Source organism: Molossus molossus, unplaced genomic scaffold (assembly GCF_014108415.1).
Source record: "Molossus molossus isolate mMolMol1 unplaced genomic scaffold, mMolMol1.p scaffold_m16_p_6, whole genome shotgun sequence".
NCBI lineage: Eukaryota > Metazoa > Chordata > Mammalia > Chiroptera > Molossidae > Molossus > Molossus molossus.
Window position 1 is genome coordinate 12,541,099 of NW_023425399.1, and position 26,056 is coordinate 12,567,154.

General features: G+C 47.1%; 2 protein-coding genes across 7 annotated transcripts in view; both read right to left on the reverse strand.

Moving 5' to 3' along the window:
* Positions 1 to 44: 44 nt before the first annotated feature.
* The window catches only part of TTPAL (alpha tocopherol transfer protein like), a 124,534-nt gene continuing 98,522 nt past the window's right edge, over positions 45 to 26,056 (reverse strand). Inside the window, exons 9-11 of one of the 2 annotated variants that reach the window (XR_004957101.1) lie at positions 18,652 to 18,721; positions 3,563 to 3,736; positions 45 to 791 (exon numbers count right to left, since the gene is read on the reverse strand). The gene's annotated coding sequence lies outside the window, so the exon portion shown is untranslated. Of the gene's footprint in view, positions 795 to 3,562; positions 3,737 to 18,651; positions 18,722 to 26,056 lie in introns of both variants that reach the window. The other variant, XR_004957100.1, reaches the window with a different exon arrangement.
* PKIG (cAMP-dependent protein kinase inhibitor gamma) overlaps positions 45 to 26,056 on the reverse strand; it is a 78,870-nt gene continuing 52,858 nt past the window's right edge. For 2 of the 5 annotated variants that reach the window (XM_036245309.1, XM_036245308.1), the window contains exons 2-5: positions 18,652 to 18,721; positions 4,218 to 4,271; positions 3,563 to 3,736; positions 45 to 794 (exon numbers count right to left, since the gene is read on the reverse strand). In XM_036245309.1, the coding sequence (XP_036101202.1) occupies positions 715 to 794; positions 3,563 to 3,710 (228 nt within the window). In that variant the 5' untranslated portion in view covers positions 3,711 to 3,736; positions 4,218 to 4,271; positions 18,652 to 18,721 and the 3' untranslated portion in view covers positions 45 to 714. The remainder of the gene's footprint in view (positions 795 to 3,562; positions 3,737 to 4,217; positions 4,272 to 18,651; positions 18,722 to 26,056) is intronic. The other 3 variants (XM_036245305.1, XM_036245307.1, XM_036245310.1) reach the window with 2 other exon arrangements.

Here is a 26,056-nt window from a genome sequence, read left to right on the forward strand (position 1 = left end):
CCCTGCTTTTGCTGTTTAAAGGAGAAATAATCATCTTAAACCAGTCACACAAATCACCAGCATTTATTTCCTGGGTCCCAGACGTTACTTGGTAGAAAGAAAGGGCAGAGTTGATCAGGTGGTTCTGAGCACGAAAATCCCTTCCCTAAAACGATCTGTGACGCTCCACAGGGAACCTCAGAGCTGCACAGATGCTCTGAGTTTAGATCAAAATAGCTTCCAAAACAAAAGTGGATTGATTGTCAGCTCCTTCCCTCTCTGCTAAAAAAGGTTTAAAACTTTTTAAAAGTTTAAAAGTGTTTCTTAAAAAAGGGATCAGAAGGTCTTGACTTAAATGGTTGGTTTTGGAGAAGACGGGGCAAAGCCGGGATGTGGTCCCTGCCCTGGGCGCCCAGGAGCCCTCTTAGGCGAGCTGCTCACCCAGGCGGGCAGGGCCCAGCCCCCGAGGCCCAGTGTCCAATGAATAAATAACATCCTGTGGTTAGTGTCTTAAAAGTGTACCTGGGCACGGTGAGGTGGTGGCAGCGTGGAGCCTGTGGGTGTGGGCAGAGGGCCTTCCAGGGTAAGGGCCACTGCAGCCTCTGGGGGTGCCTTTCAGTCTGGCCTTGCTTGCCTGGCACACGGGGCTCAGAGAAGAGGCTGTTGGGCCAGCGCCAGGGTCCCGGTCCGGGCGGGGACAGCAGGTCTCTTCCAGCCTCCTCGGCAAGGTCAGCCTCACGACGAGACGGCCCCACTGCTGCTCTCGGGCTGGTTGCCAGCCTCCTTGTCTGTAGTGCCTGCCTCTGCCTGTCCTTCTGGGGAGAAGAGGAAGAACAACATGTACATGAACACGAAGCACAGAAGGGTTTTAGAAGGGCCCAGCCAAAGTGGTAACTGGACGAGCCCTGGGGCATAGGGCAGGAACTGGATTAGAGGTGGTGGTAACCAAAGGGAACATGAACTGGGTCTCTAACATTTCAATGCTTACAAAGAAAAGGCATGCAGTATTACTAGTATAATTAAAGGCCAGGATCCTAGATGGATGCTAAAAGCAATAGGTGAAGGGCTACTGAGAGTCAAGATACTAGTGCAGATTCTCAAGAAGCAGAGGGCAGATGGGAGGGCCCAGCATGTAACAGGTGCTCAAGGAATGGTAGTTCTTAGAAGACAGAGAAGGGCATCAGCCGAGGCCAGCTCGGGGGAGCAGCAGCGTGTGGCCTGCGACTGTCTCATTGTGCTGTGTCCTCACCAGGCCTCCCTCTCTAGCCTGTCTTTGCATTCTTGTGCTAAGCTTTTCACATGACTAAAAACCACTACCCTGTCCCAAGCGCTATGCAATCCATGCAGCAGCCTGGAGGATTAGGGGCGTGATATGGTGAGAAAACAGAGGCTCAGAGAGGAACTGATCTGCCTGAGATCAAGTGATAGAGGAAGCCAGTGTCCTTTCCAGAAAATTCAACTCCTACCAAGCAGCATTCTCGGGGGTTGGTAAAGGCCTGGCATCACCGACACTGTCTCATTTTGCCCTTGCAGAACTGGGAAGCGGGTGTTAATAGCAAGTGGTGCAGGCGGAAGCTGGACGTCAGGCTACCTCCTCTCCTCGGTGGTGCCCGTAGCAAAGGCTTGTTCCCAGAGGGTCCGTCGGGCCCTCCAGAGCCTGACAAACTAGATGGCACTTTAGGCAAATTTCCCAGCTGGTGCTGTCCTACTTGGCTCCGAGCCTCTGCTTCCTGATCCATAAAGTGAGGATGGTGACACCTCTGCCTGTTCACGAGGGAGGTGTGGCCACTTGACACATGGGACTGTCTCAGCCAATGGTTAACACTTCCTCTGTGCCAGTCCCAGCTCTCCGGATCTGAGAAGGTCCTTGAGCACTTCCCTTGCCAACCAGCGCTCTTTGGGGGCCAGTTTTAGAACATCATTTGAAAATGTGGCACTGGCTCAGTGGTTGAGTGTTGACCCATGCACCATGAGGTCGCTGGTTAGATTCCCGGCCAGGGCACATGCCCAGGTTGTGGGCCTGATCCCCAGTGAGGGGCATGCAGGAGGTGGCCAATGTTCTCTCTCATCGATATTTCTCCCTCTCCCTTCTTCTCTCTCTGAAATCATAAAGAAAATGTGTCACGGCCACACAATGCCGGGCAGCGTATTCATTTCTTCAGGCCTTGTCTGTTTATCTCATTATAGGGCCAAGTAAGGAAAGGTCTGTGCTCCCCACATAAGGAAATACAGGCAAGACCGGTTTGCGTACGCCACCAGTCTCCTGGGAAGCTCAGAGCAAAACTTCTCAGGCAGGCCGGCAGGATCGGACTCTTGGATCCCTACCCGCTCGGTGATTCTGCGGACCGAGCACGGCTGCAGCCCTGCCTGAGGAAGCCGCTCGGTGCAGGGCCTACGGGAGGGGGCTCCTCAGCCAGTCTAGCCTGCACTCCGCCACGAGGGCCTCACTTCTTGCAGTGAGCACTGTTCCTTCCTCAGGTCCCCCTTTTAATGCCTGTCACCCTGGAAGGAAAATGTCACACACCTGCTGGACCCAGACACTTCAGAGATTTCAAATTGGAGGGGAAACAGGTATTAGAAGGGACTGGGTCCATGGCTGAGTGGCTGCTGCGGCAGAGGGAGACTGAAACAGTTCCCAGAGCTGAGCACGCAGGAGCCCTGAGTACAAGCGCCCGGCAGCAGTCCAGGGGGCAGTGGGTCATCCACTTGGACAGTGAACAGCCACTGACTACCCACCTCCATCATGTTCCAAATGCTGCACGAGACAGATCCCGTGCGGGAGAAACGCAGGCCAGAGCAGGGCGCTGTGCTAAGTGCCACGCAGAAGCAGGGAGAAGGTGCCCCGCACCCACCGAGGAGGGAGGGGGATGTGGCCAGGGAAGGCCTCTCAGTCTGGGTTTATGAGAATGAGAAAGCAGGCAAGGGAGGGCAGGAAGAACCGGACAGAGGGAGCAGTGTGTGCAGCCACAAGGGTCTTTTAAGAAATAAGTACCTTCCTCTGGCTGGATCAGAGACACCGAGGGAGAAAGATGAGCTGAGGATGGCGAGGTGAGCAGGGTGAGACCCATGGAGGTTCATGGGCCTGGGTAGGGAGTCTGGGCCACATGATAAGGGAGGGATGACAGAACAGAAAAGGGGTGTGGGTTGTGGTTCCTTGGGCGGGGGCAGCCAGGTTCTCATTCTAACCATGTTAATTTGCTGGTGACCGTGAACACGCTACCCAACTGCTCTGGGCCTATTTATGCAGATAAAACACACGCAGGGCTGGGTCCGTGCCTCCACAGTCGTCTCTGTCCTGTACTCGGAGGAAGGAGGAGGGGAACAGGCCCCACATAGAGGACAGCAAATGCTGTGTCCTCTGTTCACTCATTCCGCCTGTGGTTTCCAAACACCTGCTACTGCCAGCAGAACAGCGGGCCCTGCTCTCCCGGAGCTCATGTGACCAGGAGGACCAATGACAGCTGTCAGGAAAGCCCCTTGAGCACCGGGTACCCGCTGGGTCAGGAGGCGGCAGCCACAGGGCTGGGTGGCGGCTGCTCTCGCAGAGGAAACGGGAGACAAACACAAGCTGAAGGGTCCTGACCTGCCCCCTCCAGGGCCAGCTCGCCCATGTCTCCAGCCAGCTTCCTCACGCTCACGGCCTCGGAGTCGCCCTGGATGTCAGGGACTGCGTTCCGGCGGCCTGTCCGGTCACAGGAGATGAAGTCCGAGTAGGAGGACTCGACCTCCATCACGCCTGTCGCATTGTTCTTCAGACCTGTGGGGACAAGGCAGCAGCGAGTCCAGGTGCATCCTGCAGGGAAGACACAGCTCTGTCCCCAGCACTGAGGTCTTTTAAAACAAATTTGTTTTCTTTATTAATCTTAGAGAGAGAGGAAAGAAGAGGGAGAGAGAGAGAGAAACATTAATTGGCCGCCTCCTGCATGCCCCCCCCCCTGGGGATCAGGCCCACAACCTGGGCATGTGCCCTGACCGGGAATCAAACTGGTGACCACTTGGTGCAGGGGTCGACGCTCAACCACTTTGCCACACCGGCCGGGCAGCACTGTCTTTTGACAAAATGTAATTTGGAGGACGAATCAACAGGATGTGGTATTTGAATGTTGGGGAAGTGAGCTCTCAGATATGAATAGGTAGGTGGACAGAAGTGTGGTTTCCTGAGATGGGGAGTAGCAGAGGAGAAATCATTTGGGGAGTGATGGTGGGTGAAGACTAAGAGTTCTATTTGACCACGTTACCTTGATGCTTGTGAGTCCTCCAAGGGGAGTAGGTACAAGAGACAGGGGCTGGCCCTTAGAAAAGAGATGGGGTATGATAGGGGGAGGAAAGATAAGAAATTAGAAGTTAATGCTACAGAGATGGTGGTTAACAACCCTGGTGGTTGATCATATAGCCTAAAGAACCATATACATCTTAAAAATTACTTGGGCCCTGGTGGTTGTTCCTCAGTGGTTACAGCACTGGCCCGTGTACCAAAGGGTTGTGGGTTTGACTGCTGGTCAAGGGCACGTATCTGGGTCGCAGGTTCAATTCCTGGCCTTGGAGCGCATGCAGGAGGCGACCAATCGATATGTCTCTCTCGCCAATGTCTCTCTCTCCCCCACTCCCCCTGCCCCTTCCACTCTCTAAAAATCAATGGGGAAAAATATCCTCGGGTGAGATTAACCAAAAAAAATTTTTTTTAAATTATTTGGGGATCATATTATACATTGTATTTTATAGCCTACTTTTGGCAACACTCTAGAATGTGTCATTAAGATTCACTATAGATGATTTGATCTGTCCCTCAGAAATGAACACAGAGGTACTTTCCAATTTTACACCACTACAGACACCACAGGGTCTTTATGTAAACCCTTATATAGAGTATGTTCTCAGCAGTAGAACTGCTGGGCTAAACAGAAGGATGAAATAATTTTAAAACATACTGTTCTGACACATTTCCAAGTTGCCTTCCTAAAGGGCACAGCAGTCCAGTTAAGGGCGCTGATGCCCGTGGGCCAATAACCTGCGTATAACTGAAGCTGGCCCTCCGCATACTCAATTCCCAACTGCCAGCCGACCCTGAACAATTCAGGTTTGAAATGCGTGAATCGGCTGAAAAAACTCCGCACGTAAGTGGACCCAGGCAGTTCAAACCCACATTGTTCACGAGTCAACTGCTAATGACAAAAGAAAAAAATGAGAGAAAAACTTTATAAATTCATTACTGTATAAGATTGTCCATTAATCTGTACCCTTGCCAACATCTGCAGTTATAGGAAAAACAATCTGCTCAGGAGGCTACGAGTATCTCAGTGAACACCTATGATTTTTCTAAAGGCAATCAAATCATGGCCACCGCCTGGACTCTGGCTATTTGGCAGAGCCTACTTTGGGAAGTGGGAGGGGAGTCCTCCTAGGGGAGGTGGGCCCAGCAAACCCGTTCTAGACACCCGTGGGCAAAATGCCAGTGTCCTCTGTGGTGTGAGGATGTTTACTGCACGTGGTCAGAACAGCGAGCCACAGGGAGCCACCTGAATGTCTGGCAGGAGGCGAGGCATTACATGAATTATCAAATGTGCCACATGGACCTGTACTGACATAGCAAGGGTCCTGAGAGAAACTGTTAACTGCAAAATGTAGGTAGCAAAACAACAACTAAAAACCCAGTTTCTGTGAGGAAAGAGCAAAACCAAAAACACCTGTCAAGTGTGATTCTTTGGGACTAAGGGGAACTTTCACTTCCAAGACTCTATTTTTGTAAAGATATAAGTTATTATATGCTCAGTTATTGTGTAATACTTTCAGAAGTTAAGTGATGTTGGCAGTATGTGCCCCAAAGTGCCCAGGATGGGGCTCGGTAAGTGCTCTGGGGATGTGTGTGTGAGAGAGGATGGGCTGGCCAGTATGGAGGGCTGGAATCACATCTCACAATGCCTAGCTCAGAAGAGATATCTGAAGAATAAGTTATGGCCACTCAAAGATCAGGCATGGGAAACAGGGAGGTGTCCAGTAATAGGGAAAAGAGTGTGACCCTGTGTTATGAACCTGGTTCTGCCACCAGACTTAGGACAAGACTCTGCCCCTCTCTGGGCCTGGGTCACACATCTGTTCAATAAAGGCGGGGCCGAATTCTAAGATTATCCCCCAAAGCTCCAGCAGAGGGCGCGCCCAGACTGTCTTTTTCTTGGCTACCTTGGGAGAAAGAAGTTGCCCTAGTTGTGCTTTGGCTCCTCCTCAGCAAGAAACAAACCACCACCACCGCTCTGAAGTCCCAGAAGAGTCAGTCCTGCACTCTGCCTCTGGGTAAATGCTTAAAGCTTCAGAATGGGAATAGCCTGTTGCAATAGCAGTAATAACAGAACAAAACTTATAATTCTTACAATAAGTAAAGGTAACATACCAAGTCATTATGTTTTCCATCCCTCACTTAATTGTCACAACAGCTCTGCGAGGTCAGTGAGGTCAATGTATAACCACGACTCACAGATCCCAGGCAAACCCCTCCAGCTAGGCCCAGGCTCACCCTCCACATGATACCTGTTGCCTACGGGAAGGAACAGAACCTGTGCAGGCAACACCATCTCCCCAAGCTCTTTTCGTCCAACTAGAACGTTGGCTCCACGAGAGTGATGAGGGTTTTATTTGGATGTTCACCATGCCAGACTGAAAGGCCTAATCCTGGCAGCCAAGCCACATGCTCTGCTGCTCCATCCTCAGAGTCTCCGCCAGCACATACAGCGGACACTCAGTGATACTTCTCAAATTAAATAGGAACCTGTCTACCTTCCACCACCCCCCTTTTCCTATCTGTGGGCACAATAAAGTGACTCCTAAGTACTATTACAAAAGGCTGTGTCCACTGTAGGCTGCTGTGCTGATATTCTTGTCCGGTATCACTAGGATCTGACACCATGGGATGGAGTTACAGGCTCCATCTAAAAGGAACAGACACTCTGGGCTTTTTGGCTCCCGCCTCGGCCCAGCTGACTTTACAAGACGCCCAGTGCAGGAAGCTGACCCTCCTGGCTCAGAGAGGGAGTATGACAAGCTTAAAGCCCAATCCTGAAACCATCCAAGCCAACCAGCTCCGGCTGCCCCCTCACCCCCTGCCTCAGAGAATGGGTTCCAGAGCCTGGGGTTTCTGTCTAGGGAGCTCTCTGCCCCCCAGAGCAAGCACACAGTTTCATTTTTCCTCAACATTTGCATTCTTCCCTGACTCTGCTCTTAAAAGTCAACAGCAAAAGTAGAAATAAAGAATCTTCAGAGTTGGAAATCTTATCAGAAAATGGTCATTCTCAGACTGTTCATGAGACAGTAAACTGTCAGGAACTCTCTGGGGAGTGACTTGACAAGATATTATCAAGAAACCTCAGCTTGTCCAGCTGGTGTCACTCAGTGGTTGAGCATCAACCCATGCACCAAGAGGTCGCCAGTTCGATTCCCGGTCAGGGCACGTGCCCAGGTTGTGGGCCCGATCCCCAGTGGGGGGCATGCAGGAGGCAGCCAATCAATGTTCTCTCTGATCAATGTTTCCATCTATCCCTTTCCCTTCCTCTCTCTCTAAAATTCAATACAGAAAAAATATTTTTCAAAAAAGACATGGGGAAATGTTCACATATACTGGTGAGTGAAGAAGAATCTCAATGACATGATCACATATAGTGATATTATTAAGTTCAATTACGAGTGAGTTAAATACTTTTGTATTTTCTAAATTTTACAGTGATAGAATTCACTTTCTTTTAAAATTAGTTAATTTCTGAGTATGTGTGCATGTGGTGTAGAACGTAAAAGACCACACAAGGAAAACGAGTGAGCACGGTGCGTTCTCAGGGAACCCTCCCCAAGGCGAGCGCTGTGTGTCCTTTCACAGATACTCTGTGCCGTATACATGTTCCCTCACCCATCCTCCCTCCCTTCCTTTTTCTTACTTAAAACAGAAAGCTGTTTTCTGTCTTGCTTTTTTCATTTATAAATATATCCTGGCAACAATTTCAGACCACCCCGAAACCATTGCAGCGCTGATCGTATCAATTAACAAAGCGTTAGCATGGTCCATGTTTGTTGGGTGGTATCAGTAAAACTGTCCTTTTGACATTTTTGTTCAATTCCTTTGTTTTTACTGTTTAATGGTGCATAGATGGCCAAAACTTACACTTCCTTCTTTTGTGCCTGCTGGTGCCGAGTGTAATGTAAGTTCCACAAAAGTGGCGAACTGGCTGGCATGTGCGCTGCTGTATCTGAGGCCTAGTACTTAGTTGAAGCTCAATGAATGTTTGATGAGTGAGTGATATTCTAGATTCCAGGGCAGAAAGAGCCAGGGGTGTGCAGCCCTGAATCATAACGATGGCCAAAGGCCTGGCTCCATCTCCACACATGACAGTGACCCCTGATGAGTCCAGCTTCATTTCCCCATCTGAATAACGAAGGCTGAAGTATAATCTCTAAGTCTCTTTAGTCCTGACCGACCTTCCGACCTTCCTTCCTTCCTTCCTTCCATTCGTTCGTGCATTCATTCATTCATTCGTTCATTCATTCATTCAGTGTTTACAAACCACCTTCTATATGCCAGGCACTGTGTCAGGTATGGGGTATACAATGAAACCTAAAAAGACACAATCTGAAAAGAGAAAAGGCACTGACCAGGTAAACAAGTCTATCATCACAGGGTGTGACACATGCTAGGAAGAAGAGAACAGGTTCTCTGTGGGGGGATGGTTCAGTCAAAAGGCATATGGTCCGGGGCAACCTCCTGGAGAAGGGACCCTGGGCTGAGAGCTACAATAAAGCTCGACGGACGGTGACCCAGACAGAGCTGACAGACAATCTGGGTCCTCGGGGATCCAAATCTCCCGTCTCAGATGGAGCCCTATCGGGTGCTCAAGAGGTTTTGGTGTGTTCCTAGGGTCTGGATGCTTGTAAGGCATTTGACTGACCCTGAATGCCCAGGTCAAAAGAGAGGCGCCTTCTACTCAGCTTCTCAGACTCTCCCTCGGCGGCCCAGGGTCAGAGGTTATGGTGCCTACAGGTGCTTGCTCTGGGTACTGTCAGGTTTCCCCACAGGAAGCTGCCTCCTCCCCGGCTTTTCATCTCCCCCAGCTTTATAAACTGAAGAGGCCACGGACTCTGCCAAAAGCTACACAGTCTGTTCCAAGTCTGCAGCTATTAGTCCTCAGTGCTCAGGCAGATTCCATTACAGCTCCAAATTGTTTTCCAAATATACCAGAAAGGTCATTTCCTGTTTTTTCTTTTAAAAAATTAAATATTTGCAGAGACCATATAAAAAGCAAGCAGACAGTTTTGCAGGGGACGCAGAGCAGACTAGGTCCCGCGGGACCCTCCTGGGGGCGGGGCACAGGCTCTCTAAATCTCCTGAGGGCAGGAAGGGCTGTGCACAGCTGACCAGCACACCCGGCCCACTGAGCTGGCACCCCTCACCTTCAAGGGAGCGGCTTCTCTGTGATGGGCACGGAACCCGAGAGGCACTGAGGCGAGCAGAAAAGTCAGGGCCCCAGAGCGAGCTCAGCAGACCCTGGGAAAGGGCAGGGTGGCTGGTTCTGGCTGTGTGAAGCCTGCTGGGGACTGGCATCACACTCTGTCTGAGAGCCTAGGGGCACATCTAGCTGGGAGTCACCAGAGAGGAGCCAGTCTCCTGACCAGGCAGTGCCTACTGCCCATTCAGAGTGGCCCCTTGGTGAGGTTTGGTTTGGAGGCAGTCGGGGGGGGGGGGGGGGGGGACAGGACCTGGCTCACCCAGGTGTATTGGGTGAAAATAAGGGTTTGTGATCTACTATTGGCTTCAAGAAAATGATTTTCACCTGCGGACACCAATCTGAAAATGAACAGGACGGCGTCCAGAGTTCAGGAGTTCTTGCTCTCTTGCGTGTGGTTGTCGGTTCATTACGACTGCACCGGTCCCGGCAGGCCGAGGGACGGCAGTCAGGCAGGGGCTTGGCCTCTGGAGGGCTTGGCCTCTGGAGGGCTTGGCCTCTGGAGGGCCCGACCATGCTGCCCCAGGGCAGGCAGTGGAGAGACAGGCTGTGGGAGTCCTCACCGTGAAGTGATAAGGGCAGGGTGCTGGAAGGTCCTGTTACTGCCAGATTGCCATCCCCATGGACACCATTCTGTCCTCCGGGGCTTCCAGACACTATACCCTCTGGGCCTCCACACAACCGCCTCCTCTATTAGGGACCTTTGTGCTAGAGGCTCGAGGACTAGGCTTATTTACTCCCTTGGGTTTCTTAACTTTCCCCTAAATACTATGTGATGACAATTCCCAAAAAGCCCCTGGCCTGTCTTACGAGCTCAAGATGACTGAATCTAACTGCCAAGTCAGCATGTCCCTCTGCTATCTTACCAGCATCTCAAAGTTCTCATGTCAAATCGCAAGCCTGCTCCTTCCAGCCCTCCCCAGCCGTCAGGGCACTGCCTGTCCACACTGCTCAAGCTGCAAACCCGGAGTCACCGTGGACTCCTCCTCCTCCTCCTCCACCACTCACGTACAGCCTGTCCCAGGTCCTGTCACTTCTACTTGCAAAACAGAGCCTCGATTGGCCCACCTCCCCCACCCCCATGCGCCTGGTCTCCACCATTTTCCACCAGCACCCCTCATGGCATCCCTGTTCCACCCTGGCCTTTGCCCAAGGTCTCTTCTCTACACAAGCAGTCAGGGTAATGTTCTCAGACCAGGCATCGGGTCATGTGATGCCCTTGCTCCATTCACCCTCTGATGCTCTTCCATTCTACATCTGGCAAAATCTAAACTCTACACCAGCCCTGAACCGTGCGTGGGTCTGGCCCTGCCTTTCTACGGGACCTTTTGTCCTCTTCCCTCTCTCTTCTGGGCCCACTTTGCTCTGACCACGCCGGTCTCTCTAATTTCTCAAACCAGCTGAGCTCTTCCTGACCTCAGGGTCTCCACAAGACCATCCCCCAAGTCTGGAACCTTCTCTGTCACTCTGCTCTTTACAAAGTCCCATGCGTGGATTCCAGGCCCTGCCTTTTCAAATGTCCCTGCTCTAGGACCCTGACATGGGGAAGCTGCAGGGGCGAGGCCTCCGCCCACCACTGCTGCTGTTGAGAAAGCCTGGCTGGAGTCTTGGGTGGTGCAGTGGACACAGCAGACTGTTGGGGTCACCTCAGCTTCTGCTCCCACAGGTGAGGCACTCACCTGACCGCAGATTCCTCTTCTATGAAATGGGGGTGTTACACCTGCCTTGAACGGAGGTTGTGGGAATTAACCGGAGCCAGCGTTTATGGAGTCCTTACTGCATGCCCGACTGTGCTAAGCATCTCACAGGCATTATTTCATTTAACTTGACAGCAACTGTATGAAGTAGGAAGCATTATTCCTGTTCTACAGAAGAGGAAGCTGAGGCGTAGCGAGGTTCAGTGGCTTGCCTAAGGTCACATACCCACCGAGTGTGGACAGGGTCGAGCCTGTACTATTAGTCTTGGAAGCATGGAAATGAATTAGTACCATGCCTGGTACACAGTAAGGGTCTTTTAAAAAGTGCCCATTCCCTTTCCTCCCCTTCTTTCTCCTCTACCCCCAACCTTATAGGAAGACATTCCTGAAGGAAAAGCAAGCAAGTCCCTAGAAGACATTCGATAATGCTGGCAGAAACATGTACCCAGATGTACTTTACCCTTGGCTTAAGCAACATCCTGTTTAGAATGTTCAGCCAGAGGAAAAAATCTTCAGAATCTTTTTAGTGATACTGGGTTGATTCTCTGAATTCTGTCACCAAATTCTATTTTTTGTTATCTAACTTCGTAGCAGTGGTAAAATAATAACTTTGGGGTACAAACTTTACCACCCTTCCCACTCCAATGGCTGGATCTCACGCTGTGGCGGGCAGCGTGAGCACTTCACGTGGGGCGGGGCTGTGGGCTGGGACAGTGCTACAGACTCTTCAGTCCCCGGAAGCCGGTGCTTCTGTGCAGGTTTTTGGAAGCAGGCAGAGCAGTCCAGCTGAATTACTGCTCAGAGACCACGCTGGGTCTCCCTGGCCTTCTGCTGTTTACACATTATATAAACTTGGTTCGGGCTCAGCTAGAAAGCAAGGTTCCCAGAGACTGGCAGTCCCCATCAGCCTGGAGGGAGGGGCAGGAAGGAAGGAGAGGTCATTTCCGAGCGGGCCAGCCAAAGTTCAGGGACTGGACCGAGCTCCAGCTCTGCTGATGCCAGGCTGGGCACCTCCGAGGTTCTTCCCCGCAAACCTCGGGGGTTTGGAGTGTGGAATGAAGGGGTAAACTGGGCATTTCTGTCGCTCTGATACGTGTCTCAAATTCCCTGACATTCTTCCTATCAAGAGGTGACTTTGACCCTGGCGGGTTTGGTTCAGCGGTTAGAGCGTCGGCCTGCGGTCCAGAGAGACCCGGGTTCGGTTCCCGCTAAGAGCACGTACCTTGGTTGCAGTTTGTCCCCGGCCCTGGTTGGGTCGTGTGGGAGGCAGCCACGTGTCTCTTTTACGTCAATGTTTCTCTCTCTCTCTCTCTCTCTCCCTCTCTCTCTTCTTCCCACTCTATCTAAACAAAAAATGAAAAAATGTCCTTGGGTGAGGATAAAAAAAAAAAAAGAGGTGACTGAATGAGCTGGCCTTGGTGACTTACTTCTAAGAGAATACAACAGAAGTGACACTGTGTGACTTCCAAGATGAGGTTAGAATGGTGACACAGCTTCCACCTGGCTCTCTCGGGATGCTTCTTTGGAGCGCTGAGCTGCATCTAGGATGCCTGAGCTGCCATGCTGCGAGGAAGCCCAAACCAGCCCCACAAAGTGACCACATCCTGGCACAGCACAGACGGAGACGAGGCCGGCAGCCCCCAGCTGCACCGGCCCCCAGCTGCGCCAGCACCAGCCGCTGTCTAATTGCAATTGCACGAGAGATCCGAGCCAGAATTGTCTAGCCAAGCTGTTGCCAAACTCCTGCCCACAGAAACCATGAAAGATAGTGACTGCTGTTGTTTTCAACTAAGAGGTACTGAAGGTGATGTGCTATGCAGGAATGGAGAACCAGGTCTGGGGGCCTTCTCTAGTTCCTCCAGAATTCTATAAAAAGCATGGCCAAAATCCACAGAGAAGAATGAAAAGAAGATCTTATCTTCATAATATTAATAAACTACTCCATTCATTCAGGCAACAAAATTTAACTGATCCCTCAGTGTGTACCGGGCTTGGGACTAGATGCCATGGATACAAAAACAGTAAAGCACCACTGTGCCCTTGAGGGAACCCACATTAACACACTGTACACAAGATTCCCAACCCCCTGGTTCAGTATTCCAGCCCTCCATGCCCCACCTCCAGGCACGGAGTCTTCATGGGACGGCCAGCCCCAGCCCAGTGTCCTGTGTAACTCCTAGTGGCCCAGGGCGGAGATCCATCAGCCTGAATACCTTCTTCTCTGACTCAGCAGAAGAGATAAGATCTCCTTGTTTTGCCACTTGCAGCACTTCGACTTCTCCTCCTTAATAATCTCTGCACTTGTAATGCATTCAGTAGTCAGACAATATGTACTGAAGTCTCCCATGGGCCACGCATGACGCAGGTACTGATACATTTGTTCAATATTTGCTTCCTGACTGGTTCCGAGAGGGTAGGTACCCTGGCTCTCGTTTGTCCCTGTATCCCCAGCACAGTTCCTGATACACAGAAGATGCAGAAGAAATAAATGCATATGAATGAATTAATGAACGGACAGACAAAATAGGAACTTAAGAGTATCCACCCTCTCAAGCCAATGATCAAAATAACCATTTGAGTTCTGGCTCTTGACCAAATAAAAAATAACAGTAATGACAAAAGAAAAACGCCTACCATTTATGGGTTTTATATAGTATGTATCAGACATGGTGACAGTGCTTTCCATGTATCGTCTTATTTATGCTTCTCAGTAGCCCAGCATAACTAATCCCTTGTACACAAAGCGAGGACACACTGGACCCTGGATTCACACCCACGACTGGCTCCTAGGTTCAAGACCTGGCACCTCTCTGGCTCGGAAGCAGAGGATGAGGGGACCCTAGAAAAGGCGAGCTTTGGGGCTGAAGTGGCAGGTGGAGGAGCAAGGGAGGTTCTCCTCTGTCCTCATGCACACCTGCCTCCACCTCTCGTCGGGCCTGCTGGAGCTGTACTCCAGCATGTTCCTTCCCTCCTGCCATCCTCTCAGTTCTGACAAACACCAACTCTTTCCAGCAATGACACTAACGGTACTTTTTTTTTAATCCTCACCCGAGGACACTTTTCCATTTTTTGTTCAGATAGAGTGGGAAAGAGAGAGAGAAACATTGATGTGAAAGGGACACATCGAGTGGCTGCCACCTGCACGATCCAACCAGGGCCGGGGACAAACTGCAACCGAGGTACGTGCCCTTAGCGGGAACCGAACCCGGGTCTCTCTGGACCGCAGGCCGACGCTCTAATCGCTGAGCCAACCGGCCAGGGCTGGTACTTTTACAGGCACTGCAGTATTTAACTCTCCCAACAGAGAGCCCATAGCTCAGAGAAGTAGTGGAGTCACCAAGGTCCTCCAACCAGTTCGTGACTGAATCGGAACTTGAACCTGCATTTTCTCATTCCTGTCGGTACACATTCTTTGGGATGGTACACCTGGCAACGGCTCTGCCCTGATGTGGATGATACAGCATCTGTCTCAGTCCCCTCAGAGAACTGTTCTGTGAGCAAACTCCCTGCTTCTCTGGCTTTTCTCAGCTCAAAAGGCTATCCCCACCTGGGTCACAGCAGGTCACATACTGCAACGATAGGGGTGACGGGCTTTCAGAGTGATTTACTGAGCACCTACCACAGTGCCTGCTGCACAGACCTAATAAATGTGTTCTAAATAAATAAACAGCCTGACCAGTGTGGCTCAGTGGCTGAGCATCAATCCATGCATCAAGAGGTCGCCGGTTCTCTCTCTCTCTCTCCCTCCTTAGCCTTGCTCTCTCTCTAAAATCAATAAAAAAAAAAAAAAGAATTAAAAAAAAAGAATGCACAAACGAATGAATGAATCAGGAGATACACTGAGTCTGCTAACAAGAGAGCGTGCAGTTACACACCCTCCGAGTACCTGGTGGGACCGTGTGTGCTGCCTCCTGAATCTCAGAGTGACAGGCATCTACATGAGCGCCCTTCACAGCAACAACCACAGCAAGGTGGACAGAGAAACCAAGCCAGCGATTCAGATGGCAAAAAAGATCCTGTGCTGAACCACCAGTGGTTCTGACTCATGCCCACGAGAACATCGTCGATTTACAGACGGTCACTGAGACAGGCGAGGTTGACAAGTGGAATTACTCAGAAAAAACTTCTCTTGCCTACGTCAACCCCAAATTCAAGCTTGTAGCTTCTTAGCTAATAAAACCATTTATAAAATAAGTTGAGTCAAATTTCGTTTGTCTAATTCGTCCTTAGGGAGTGACTCACTCCAGATCACCAAGATTCCCACACTGTTACTCTTTTTAAATATCAAAACTTTATCTGGTGAAAGTAGATTCGTGGTTGTGTAGGGCTGGGGAGGGTTGGGGGGATGGGAAGGTGAGGATTAAAGTGTGTGGGGTTTCTTTTGGGGTAATAAATGTGCTCACACTGATTACAGTGATGGATGTACAACTCAGAATATACTGAAGGCCACTAAATTGTACACTTTAAATGGGTGAAATTGTGCCCTGGCTGGTTGGGCTCAGTAGTTACGGTATCGGCCCACAGGCGGACCAATGAGTTGCAGGTTCAATTCCGGTCAAAGGAACTTTGTCGGCAGTTTGTCCCCAGCCCTGGTCGGGGTCAAGCAGGAGGCAGCCAGTCGATGTCTCTCTCTCACATGGATGTTTCTCTCTCTCTCCCTTCCACTCCATCTGAAGATAAATAGAAAAATACCCTTGGGTGAGGATTAAAAATAAATAAATGGGTGAACTGTATAGTATGTAAATTATATCTCAATAAATCTGTAAAAAAAACACCTCATTTGAATTAGAACAAATAGAAATCCTCCTCATGTATTGCACTAATGCATTAATATATTACCCGCTAATTTTGTCTATTGAATTAATTGGGGTGACACTGGTTAATAAAATTATATAAGTTTTAAGTGTACAATTCTTTTTTTTTTTTTTTAATCCTCACCCAAGGACATTTTTTTGTTTTTTGTTCAGATAGAGTGGGAAGGAGAGAGAGGAAGAGAGAGGGAGAGAGAGAAACATCGATGTGAAAGAGACACATCGAGTGGCTGCCACCCGCACGACCCATCCAGGGCCGGGGACAAACTGCAACCGAGGTACGTGCCCTTAGCGGGAACCGAACCCGGGTCTCTCTGGACCGCAGGCCGACGCTCTAACTGCTGAGCCAAACCGGCCAGGGCTTAAGTATACAACTCTATAATACATCTTCTGTCTGCTGCATCGTGCGCTTTACAACCCAGAGTCAAGCCTCCTTCTGTCACCATTTACCCGCCTTGGCCCCCTTCTACCTCCCCTAACCTTTGGTAATGGTTTAAGATCACTGCTGTGAGCACAGCTTTTAGAATCTGGTATAACACAGCAATGTTCTCAGTATTGTAATATATAGGTCTGTTTGCCCTACACTACACAGTCCCATATTTTTCCCGCTTACTTTATTTTCTTCTAACAATGCCCTTTAGTTTTAATTTAAAGTTTGGTGGTAAGCTCACGTGCTTGGGTCATACATCACTTACTGAAGTCAGTATGATCACGCACTGGCTGTGTGATCTCTGGAGAAGTACTAGATCTTTCTCCATGTGTAAAATAACAGAACCAACCTCACCAGAGGACTGTGAGGTTACATAAGACAATGTGCATAAAGCATTTACGGCTGTTCTTGGCAGTGGTAAGCCAGACTGAACTTTAGCTATCACCGCTGTTCTTGATGCTGTCAGTGTAGCTGTCTGGACCCCAAACCCAAAACCCACATAGTATACTCAGCACACCTGGTGTGCTCAGTGAAATAGAACAGGGTTGGGGACACAATGTCATGACTGAACTTTGGGACATCCATGGGATGGCTCTGAGCTTCAGTAATATTAGGCAGTTTGTCCTAGTTCACCCCTGAACAGAAAAACCTAAAGGCCTGGTTAGGTCTCCCATGATCCTGGTATATGATAGGCTGGTGCCCAAGGATACACAGTAGTCCACACACTTTATGCTCTCTCTAGACCAATGGTTCCTAAAATTCAGAGGTCACAGACACAATAAGAACAATAAGTACATACAAAATTGTATCCATGGTTACAGGGGGCTCCTAAATCCATAAAGCCCTGGTTAAACAGCCCAGCTCTAGCCTTCATACTTCCCCAGCACTCTCAAGGTCTGGAGGCTCTAACCTCTGCCGCTCTGTTCCCGCAGCTGGAACAGAGGCCCTTTGGAGGCCTGCCCTCCTACGTTGGCCTTGGCCAGGTGAACAGCCCTGGGAGCAGACTGCCGCATCCTAACTACTGCAAACGGCTGCATCCAGGGCAGAGTGAGAACAGGACACAAGCCTAGTGGTTTGGGGAGCTACTGCAGGGCAAGGCCCAGAAGCACTGCTGATAAGCAGCTGGGGAGTTCCAACTGCAGGGCAGCTGCGCGCCAGACAAGACTCCTGCTCTGCCAACAGAGAGGAGGATTCAGGGGAGGTGCAGTAGGAAGGCGAGGCCATGAGGGCGAATTCAGAGGAGCTGGAAATCCCCCAAACTCCCAGGAATACTAGGACTTGAACAGAGAAACAAAGGCTGAAGATTCTACCCTAACTGCAAGGAGACTGCTAAAAGGCAGTGGGCAGGTTGGGGTATAGAGGAGGTGGCTGAAGCATGGGTCACAAGCTGTTAAAAACTATTAATTTGCCCTGGCCAGTTTGGCTCAGCGGTTAGAGCGTCGGCCTGCGGTCCGGAGAGACCCGGGTTCGGTTCCCGCTAAGGGCACGTAATTCGGTTGCAGTTTGTCCCCGGCCCTGGTTGGTCGTGCGGGTGGCAGCCACTCGATGTGTTCCTTCACGTCGATGTTTCTCTCTCTCTCTCTCTCCCTTCCTCTTTCTCCCTCCCACTCTATCTGTACAAAAAATGGAGAAATATCCTCGGGTGAGGATAAAAAAACAACAACAAAAAAACTATTAACTTATACCAGAAACATTTAGATACCATAAAAATACAAACACTGACCCAAGGTGGCCACACTTCCAGGCCATTCATGTTCTGTGAACTGCATTTTTCTTCCAACTGGAAGACACCTGAACCATCTCTCCTCCCGAGTCCACTGGGCTGTGCTCATTCCTTTGAGCTGGGTTTTGCTTGCTTTTGCTCCTCTATCACAGTATTAAAATGACCACAGTATACCCTAGTCTTTGTGAAAATAGCTTTACAGCAAACAACTGGTAGACAGAAAAGTTGACATCATACCCAAATTTGTTAAAAACTGTGCATGATTCCATCTGCTTAAGCAGATGGCTAAGGAAACCACTCTCTTTTAATCCACCAGAGGTAACTTGTCTGTCTGATGCTATGAATGGTCTGTAAATGCAGTGTGATGTCATATGACTTCTGAAAAGGGCCATCCTGCCTTTTCTTCTTGGGGCCAAAATTCCTGTCTGATTTCACTCGGAACCTCCATCTTTTATTTCTTCAAACAGAAATAAAGGTTTTTAGGCAAACACTCAGGATGCCATAGTAGAGGGGTGTAAACAATGTGACTACCCACCTGGTTTAGTTTCCTTTTCCTGCTCGCATTTCTTCAGATTTTCCACTGTTGACTAATCAGTGTGGAAATTCTAAGGAACCAGAAGAAGAAAAAAACAGAGAGCCAGTCATACTCGAGGGTTGTAAACTGAAACAATCTTTTGGGAAGACAAGTGAACAATATCTATGAACATGTTAAATGTGCTCCTCCTTTGGGTCAGTCAAACATCTAGTAATTGATACTACAGATAGGGTCACATGAATAAAAAAACATTCAGTAAAATATATTGTATAAAAGCAAAAAAAGAGGAAACAACTTAAATGTTAATAGGAAAAGAGTTAAATTATGGAGTATCAATACAGCGAGAAACTATGCAGCCATTACAAAGAGAGGGAGATTTTGTTGTACTGACATGGAAAGATGTACATGCTAAATTGTTAAAAAGTATAAACACGATTGTTTACGCTCAGGAAAAAAGCACAGCATTTGTGTATAATTTTAGTATCTACATAGAAAAAGGCAAACAGCAAACTATAAACTGTGGCTCTTTCTGAGACTCAGATACTGGGGGTAGAGGAATGAAAGACTTTCACTTTTTACATTAACAAGGTCTGTTTTGGCTGAAAACTTTTCGAGGCATACACAACTTTCATAACCATCACACATGCTATCTAAAATTCTAAACTCGCAGGAGTAAGTGCAAACAACTTTTCCAGACAGACTGAGCAAGTTTACCATTCAGAGACTTGGACAAACACAGAAAATTGTTTTACTTTGGATAAAATATCCATAATGCCTATTGAAATTTTAAAGGTAAAATAACAAAATATACAAATAGGATGCATATATTCCAAATCAGCTAGCATGCTTCTGGGTAGAAAGGGCTAATTAATTATCCAAAAATGTCAATCCTTCCAAAATTACTATATAATTTTAATTACATTTCAATAAAAATACTAATAATTTTTTTGGAGGGGGGAATGGATAAAATTACTTGTGGAATACTAACTATCCAAAAAAATTAGCCAAAAAATAGGAAAGAAATTATAAAAAATAAATATTTAGGGAATTTGTTTTATGAGAAAATTAAAAGTTACCATAAAAGCCCTGGCCAGTTTGGCTCAGCGGTTAGAGCGTCGGCCTGCGGTCTGGAGAGACCCGGGTTCGGTTCCCGCTAAGGGCACGTACTTCGGTTGCAGTTTGTCCCCGGCCCTGGTTGGTCGTGCGGGTGGCAACCACTCGATGTGTCCCTTCACGTCGATGTTTCTCACTCTCTCTCCCTTCCTCTCTCTCCCTCCCATTCTATCTGTACAAAAAAAAATGGGAAAATATCCTCAGGTGAGGATAAAAAAAAAAAAAAAAAGTTACCATAAAAACATTATAATAGCCCTGGCCAGTTTGGCTCAGCGGTTAGAGTGTTGGCCTGCAGTCCAGAGAGACCCGGGTTCGGTTCCCGCTAAGAGCATGTACCTCAGTTGCAGTTTGTCCCCGGCCCTGATTGGTCGTGCAGGTGGCAGCCACTCCGCGTGTCCTTTCCTGTCGATATTTCTCTCTCTCTCTCTTCCTCTCTCTCCCTCCCACTCTATCTGAACAAAAAATGGAAAAATGTCCTCGGGTGAGGATAAAACAAAACAAAACATTATAATAAAAAGAGAAGGTATTAACACAAATAACAGACAAAAAGGTCTGTAAACCAGAACAGCAAATCTAGAAATAGACAGAATAAAGGACCTTATTTATGACAAGGACAGGATTTCAATGCAAATTAGGAAAGATGACTTATTTAATAAATTATAGTAGCATAACTAGGACAAAACTTGACTACTACCTCTCACTATGTATAAACATAAATTCCAAACGGATTGAAGGTTCAGAATTAAAACCATAAAAGTATTAGAACATTTACGAAAATATTTATATAACTTTGAGGTGAAGAAATTATTCTTAAACACATGAGAAATCCAGACACTATCAAGAGAAAATAAAAAATAGACCGTTTACAATAAAAAAATTAAAAATTTTCTATAAATTTAGTAGAAAAAATTTAATAAACAGATAATAGAGTAGGAAAATATTTGCAACATATATGGAATCTTGATATATATATATATGAATGGTTTCTACAACTTGAGAAAAAGGCAAACAATTCATAAGAAATATGGGTGAAAAAAACTCACAGAAGAAAATAAAATGGCCAATTAACATGAAGCAAGATTCAGTCTCACTAGTAGTAAAAAATATACAAAGTAATCAACTATGAGACACCATCTCCCCAAACCCCATCATCTTGGTCACAAAATAAAACAATAAAGATGGAGGGAGGGAAGAGGGGGAGGAAGGAGGGTAGACGAGAAGGGAAAGAATATATAATATCGGTAAAGATTTAGGGAAATGGAAGTACTACTCATATATTTCTGGGGAGAATATAAATTAAGACCTCTTTGTAAAGTAGGATGGCATTATCTATTAAAATGTTAAATACATATACCTTTTAACCCAGAAGTACTATTTTTGAAAATGTTACCTGTAAAAATAAAAGCACCAGCAGAGGATTTGGATGTAAAGACATTTAATGCAACAATATTTCTAGTAGGAAAAAAACACAATGGATAACAACTTGAATATGTGTCAAAGATGAAATGGCTGAATATATTGTGGTACCTCTAGATCTACAGCTCTGAAATAAATTAAAAGAATGAATTAGAGTTATACCCGCCTGTAATGTATCATCTACTGGGGAAAATAAATCGCAAAATAATAAAGTATGATCCCACTTTGACAAACATACATACACACACACACACACCCCTGCCCACCCATACCATATCCATTTATATAGGAGCCTGGAGAAGGCATGGATGGATATATACATAATTGATAACACTGGTTATCTCAAACAGTAGAAAAGGGAACTAGAAGGAAGAGAGAGATTATAACTTTTTCTTTACATATCTTCCAATTGCTTGATTAGTTTTACAATGAGCACATGTATTACTTTTAGGGAAAAATAATGAAGAAACTAAAACAAACAACAAAAAAAATATGAGATCAGAGAAAGAACACTAGTAAACTATGTTACACACTACCCATTTATCTTTTTTTTTTTTTGGTTAATCCTCCCCCAAGGATATTTTTTCATTGATTTTTAGATAAGGGGGGGGGGGGGGAGAGACACACACATCAATTGGTTGTCTCCCGAACCACCTGGCGAATCAAACTTGTGACCCTTTGGTCTGCAGGCTGATGTTCTAACCATCGAATCAAACTGGCCAGGGCAACTACCTATATATCTTTACATGGGATAAGATTAATTGCACTTACTGTCACTTTCTTTTTTGGTCAAAAGAGAACAATTTTTTTAAAAACTCCAAGGCCCAGAAGGTGTGGCTCAGTGTTTGAATATTAACCCTTGCACCAAGAGGTCACTGGTTCGATTCCCAGTCAGGGCACATGCCCGGGTTGCGGGTTCGATCTAATCAATGTTGACATTTATTTCTAATCAATGTTTCTCTCTCTCCTCCCCCTGGCCCTTTCTGTCTCTCTAAAATCAATAAAAACATTTTAAAAAACAATTCTATGGAAGGGGGGGAAGTGCACTTTATTTCCTAAGCGTTTATGTCTCTTACTTTATTATTTTTATTTATTTATTTGTTTTTTTATCCTCACCCGAGGATATTTTTCCATTTTTTTTTTTGTTCAGATAAAGCGGGAGGGAGGGAGAGAAAGAGAGAGAGAGAAACATCGACGTGAAAGGGACACATCGAGTGGCTGCCACCCGCACAACCCAACTAGGACTGGGGACAAACTGCAACTGAGGTACGTGCCCTTAGTGGGAACCAAACCTGGGTCTCTCTGGACCACAGGCTGATACGCTAACCACTGAGCAAACCGGCTAGGGCGTATGCCTCTTACTTTAAAAGGAAAAATTATTTTTAAGAAAAAGAAAGAATGTACAACCAATCAACACAGACACTAGGCTGAGGAAAGCAGGAAGGGAGTGAGAATGGGAAGGAGGGGTTAATGGGGAAAAAAAGGGGACATCTGTAATACTTTCAACAATAAAAAATTAATTTAAAAAATGAAGACCATCTAAATTAAAAAAGAAAAAGAAAGAATAATTTCTCCCTTTAAAATCCAAAGGAGTCTGGCTGGTGTGGTTCAGTGGACTGAGCATCGACCCATGGACTGAGAGGTCCCAGTTTGGTTCCTGGTCAGGGCACATGCCCCAATTGCGGGCTCAATCCCCAGTAGGGGGCGTGCAAGAGGCAGACAATAGATGTAGCTCCCTCACAGAGATGTTTCTTTCTCCCCCTTCCTATCTCTCTAAAAAAAAATCAATAAGCTCTGGCCGGTTTGGCTCAGCGGTTAGAGTGTTGACCTGCGGTCCTGAGAGACCCGGGTTCGGTTCCCGCTAAGGGCGCGTACCTCGGTTGCAGTTTGTCCCCGGGTGGCAGCCACTCCATGTGTTCCTTTCACATCGATGTTTCTCTCTCTCTCTGTTCCTCTCCCTCCCTCCCACTCTACCTGAACAAAAAAATGGGAAAATGTCCTCGGGTGAGGATTAAAAAAAAAAAAAAAATCAATAAAATCTTATTTTTAAAAAATCCCAAAGAAAGCCCTGGCCAGGAAGCTCAGTTGGTTAAAGTACTGTCCCGATACACTAAGGTTTGGGGTTCAATCCCCAGTCAGGGAACATACAAGAATCAACCAATGAATGCATAAATAAGTGGAGCAACAACAAAAATCAATGTTTCTCTCTCTCTATCCCCCTTACTCTCTCTAAAATCAATAAATAATTTTTTTAAAAAAATTAAAAAACAATCTGTGCTTGTATAAAACCCATTTTGTAAAAAATCCAAAAGCAAGCCTAAAGCTTTGGCTGGAAGCTGCCCTGTGTAGGTGGTGTGTGGGCTGGTTCTGTGCTGGTGACTGTTTCCAGCAGCTCAGTGCCCTTAACTGCCTTTCCTCCCCAAACCCAATCAAATACACTCTGGGAGTGAGTGTACTGTGCTGGGAACCAAAGCCCTGAAAACCCAGCATCTCTGCTCACAAGGCTCTCTTGGTCTCCAAGAAGATGCTCTGGCTCCTATATCAAATGGGTCCTAGAATCTAGAAAAGTGAAATGGATTGTTTTGCAAACCATTTTTGATGGAATGAGAAAGGAGAAGAAATGGTTTAGCCCAGTGGATGAAATAAAGAAAAAAAGAAGAGGAATCGCATTTATAACAAGCTCTTGAAGGAGAGCTACCTATGCTGAATCTGCCATTTCAGTAACCTGGAAGGTACACTCTGCCCTCCCCCGGCTGAATGTTCTGCTTTTAACTTTTGTTATTTTAGTTCATTGGTAATAAATATTTTGCTAAAATAATGATACCTCACACTTCATATCTTACTTGATCTTTACAAGGACCATGGGATCAGATCAGTATCATTCCCATTTATAGATAAAAATGAGGCCCAGTAAAGTTAAGGATCTTTTTGGTCACACAGCAGTTGATAACAAAGCTGCAATACAAATCCAGGTCTCCAAACCTCAAGTCCTGCAGGGAGCTAAAGGTCGACATTACAGACAGAAAGAGGAACCACAGGTAAGACAATGAATAAAAACAGGCCCTTGGGAGGAACAGATTCTTCCTGCACCTTATGAACAAGTTCTAAACTAGGAGGAATAGTCTATGCCACATTAGAGAGAACCCTTGCTTATACACTGGACTACAATACAGCTGCTGAATAAGGGAGGGAAAATCTCCAGCATCACTAGGACCTCCTCCCCAATTCTCCTAACCTTCTCCTAATCTTAACCTGCATTCGTTTCTCTCTTCCCTTTAGCCACGCTGGCCTCCATTCAGTCTCTCCGACATTCCATAGCTTTCCTGCCTTGGCCCTTTCACATGTGTCTCTCTCCGCCTGGATTATTCTTTTCCACTCCACGTGTCCCACACCCCCACCCCCACCCCACCTCTCGCCTTAGCTCTTGGCAGAACTGACTTCTCATCTCGGTTTAAACACCATCTCTTCAAGGCAGCCTGCCCTGACCCCACTCCCCTCCTCATCCATCACTCACACTGTTTATTTATTAACACCACTACTCGTCCTTGTGAGCTTCATGTGAGGAAGGAGCAGGCCTGTTTAATGTAACCCTGTCCACCTATCAACTTGCCCAGTGCCTGGAAGATATTAGATGCTCAATAAATATTGGATGAATACATGAAAATGTACTGAAGTGAGCTGAAGGTTCATCTCAAATGCTACTGTCCCTCCAGTTTTTCAGGCACAGCACTGTCTCTCTCTTGAGCACATAATCACATGTGTTAGAATTACCTGACTCTTCTTTGCCTATAGGCCTCTGAGCTACTTATAAGTCTTACTTACCTAGGTATTTCCCAGAGTACCTTGCATAATGCCTAACACAAGGGCGAATGAATTAATGTATATATACAGGAAAGTACAAACGAAGGCTGCAGCCTCTAACGAACCACAGATGGTGGCTCCTCCTGCCCAGAGGCCGGAGCGCCTGACAACAGAGCACCTTTGAGATTTGCAAAGAGACTCTGCTTGGGGAGACTTAAACCCAACATGCACTGGTGAGAGGATGAGGAGGAAAGGCATGCTAACCGGAGCTTATACAGGCAGAAACTTTCTGGTGCCAAACTGGAAATTTGTATCAGATATCTAAAAAAGTTCATGCCCTTTGACCTTGCCACACCTAATTTTAAAAATCAGAGAAGTGTAATCAGTGGGTGATGATTTAAGTATGTTTCTCTGAACTGTCTAGCTTTCCTTCCATGAACATGTTCTAATTTTATAATCTGAAAACAAAACAAAAACCCACACAATAAATGCTATAAAAAGGAGCCAACAGAAAATCCAGTGGTGATTTTAAACTGCAAAATCACCCAATCCCTGTTTCCTTACTAAACTTGGGACTGCAGGTTTAGGTTAGGATCCTCTATGGCGGGGGGCCCCTGCGTTTTGTGAAGACTTCCTTTCTTTGTCTGAAGCCTGTGGGACAGGAAGGTGCCAGGAGCGAAACTTCCACTGGGGGAGCTCTCATTTCTCCCTAATGCAAATGTTGGCAACGCTCTGGGAGTAAGGAAATGGAGGGAAACCTTGCGCGTAATCAACTCAGCTCAAGGTCAGGACCTCTATCCTGTAATGATTCACTCGCCTGCCCATCTTCCCTGCTGCACTGAGAACTCCACAAGAGCAGAGGCTGTCTCTCAATCAGTCTATGCTCTAGCCTCCCGCTTAGTACTATCTGCCCTCCACACAGTTTATTGAATCTTAGAGACCACACCCACAAAGTTCTAAACATAATGACTAACCTAGGTCCCTGGGACATAATAAACACTCATTAGCTACCAAATACTTCATTTCTTAAGTTCCCTGAAGGTCCATTATTCAGTTTCAAAAAGACAAGTTAGAG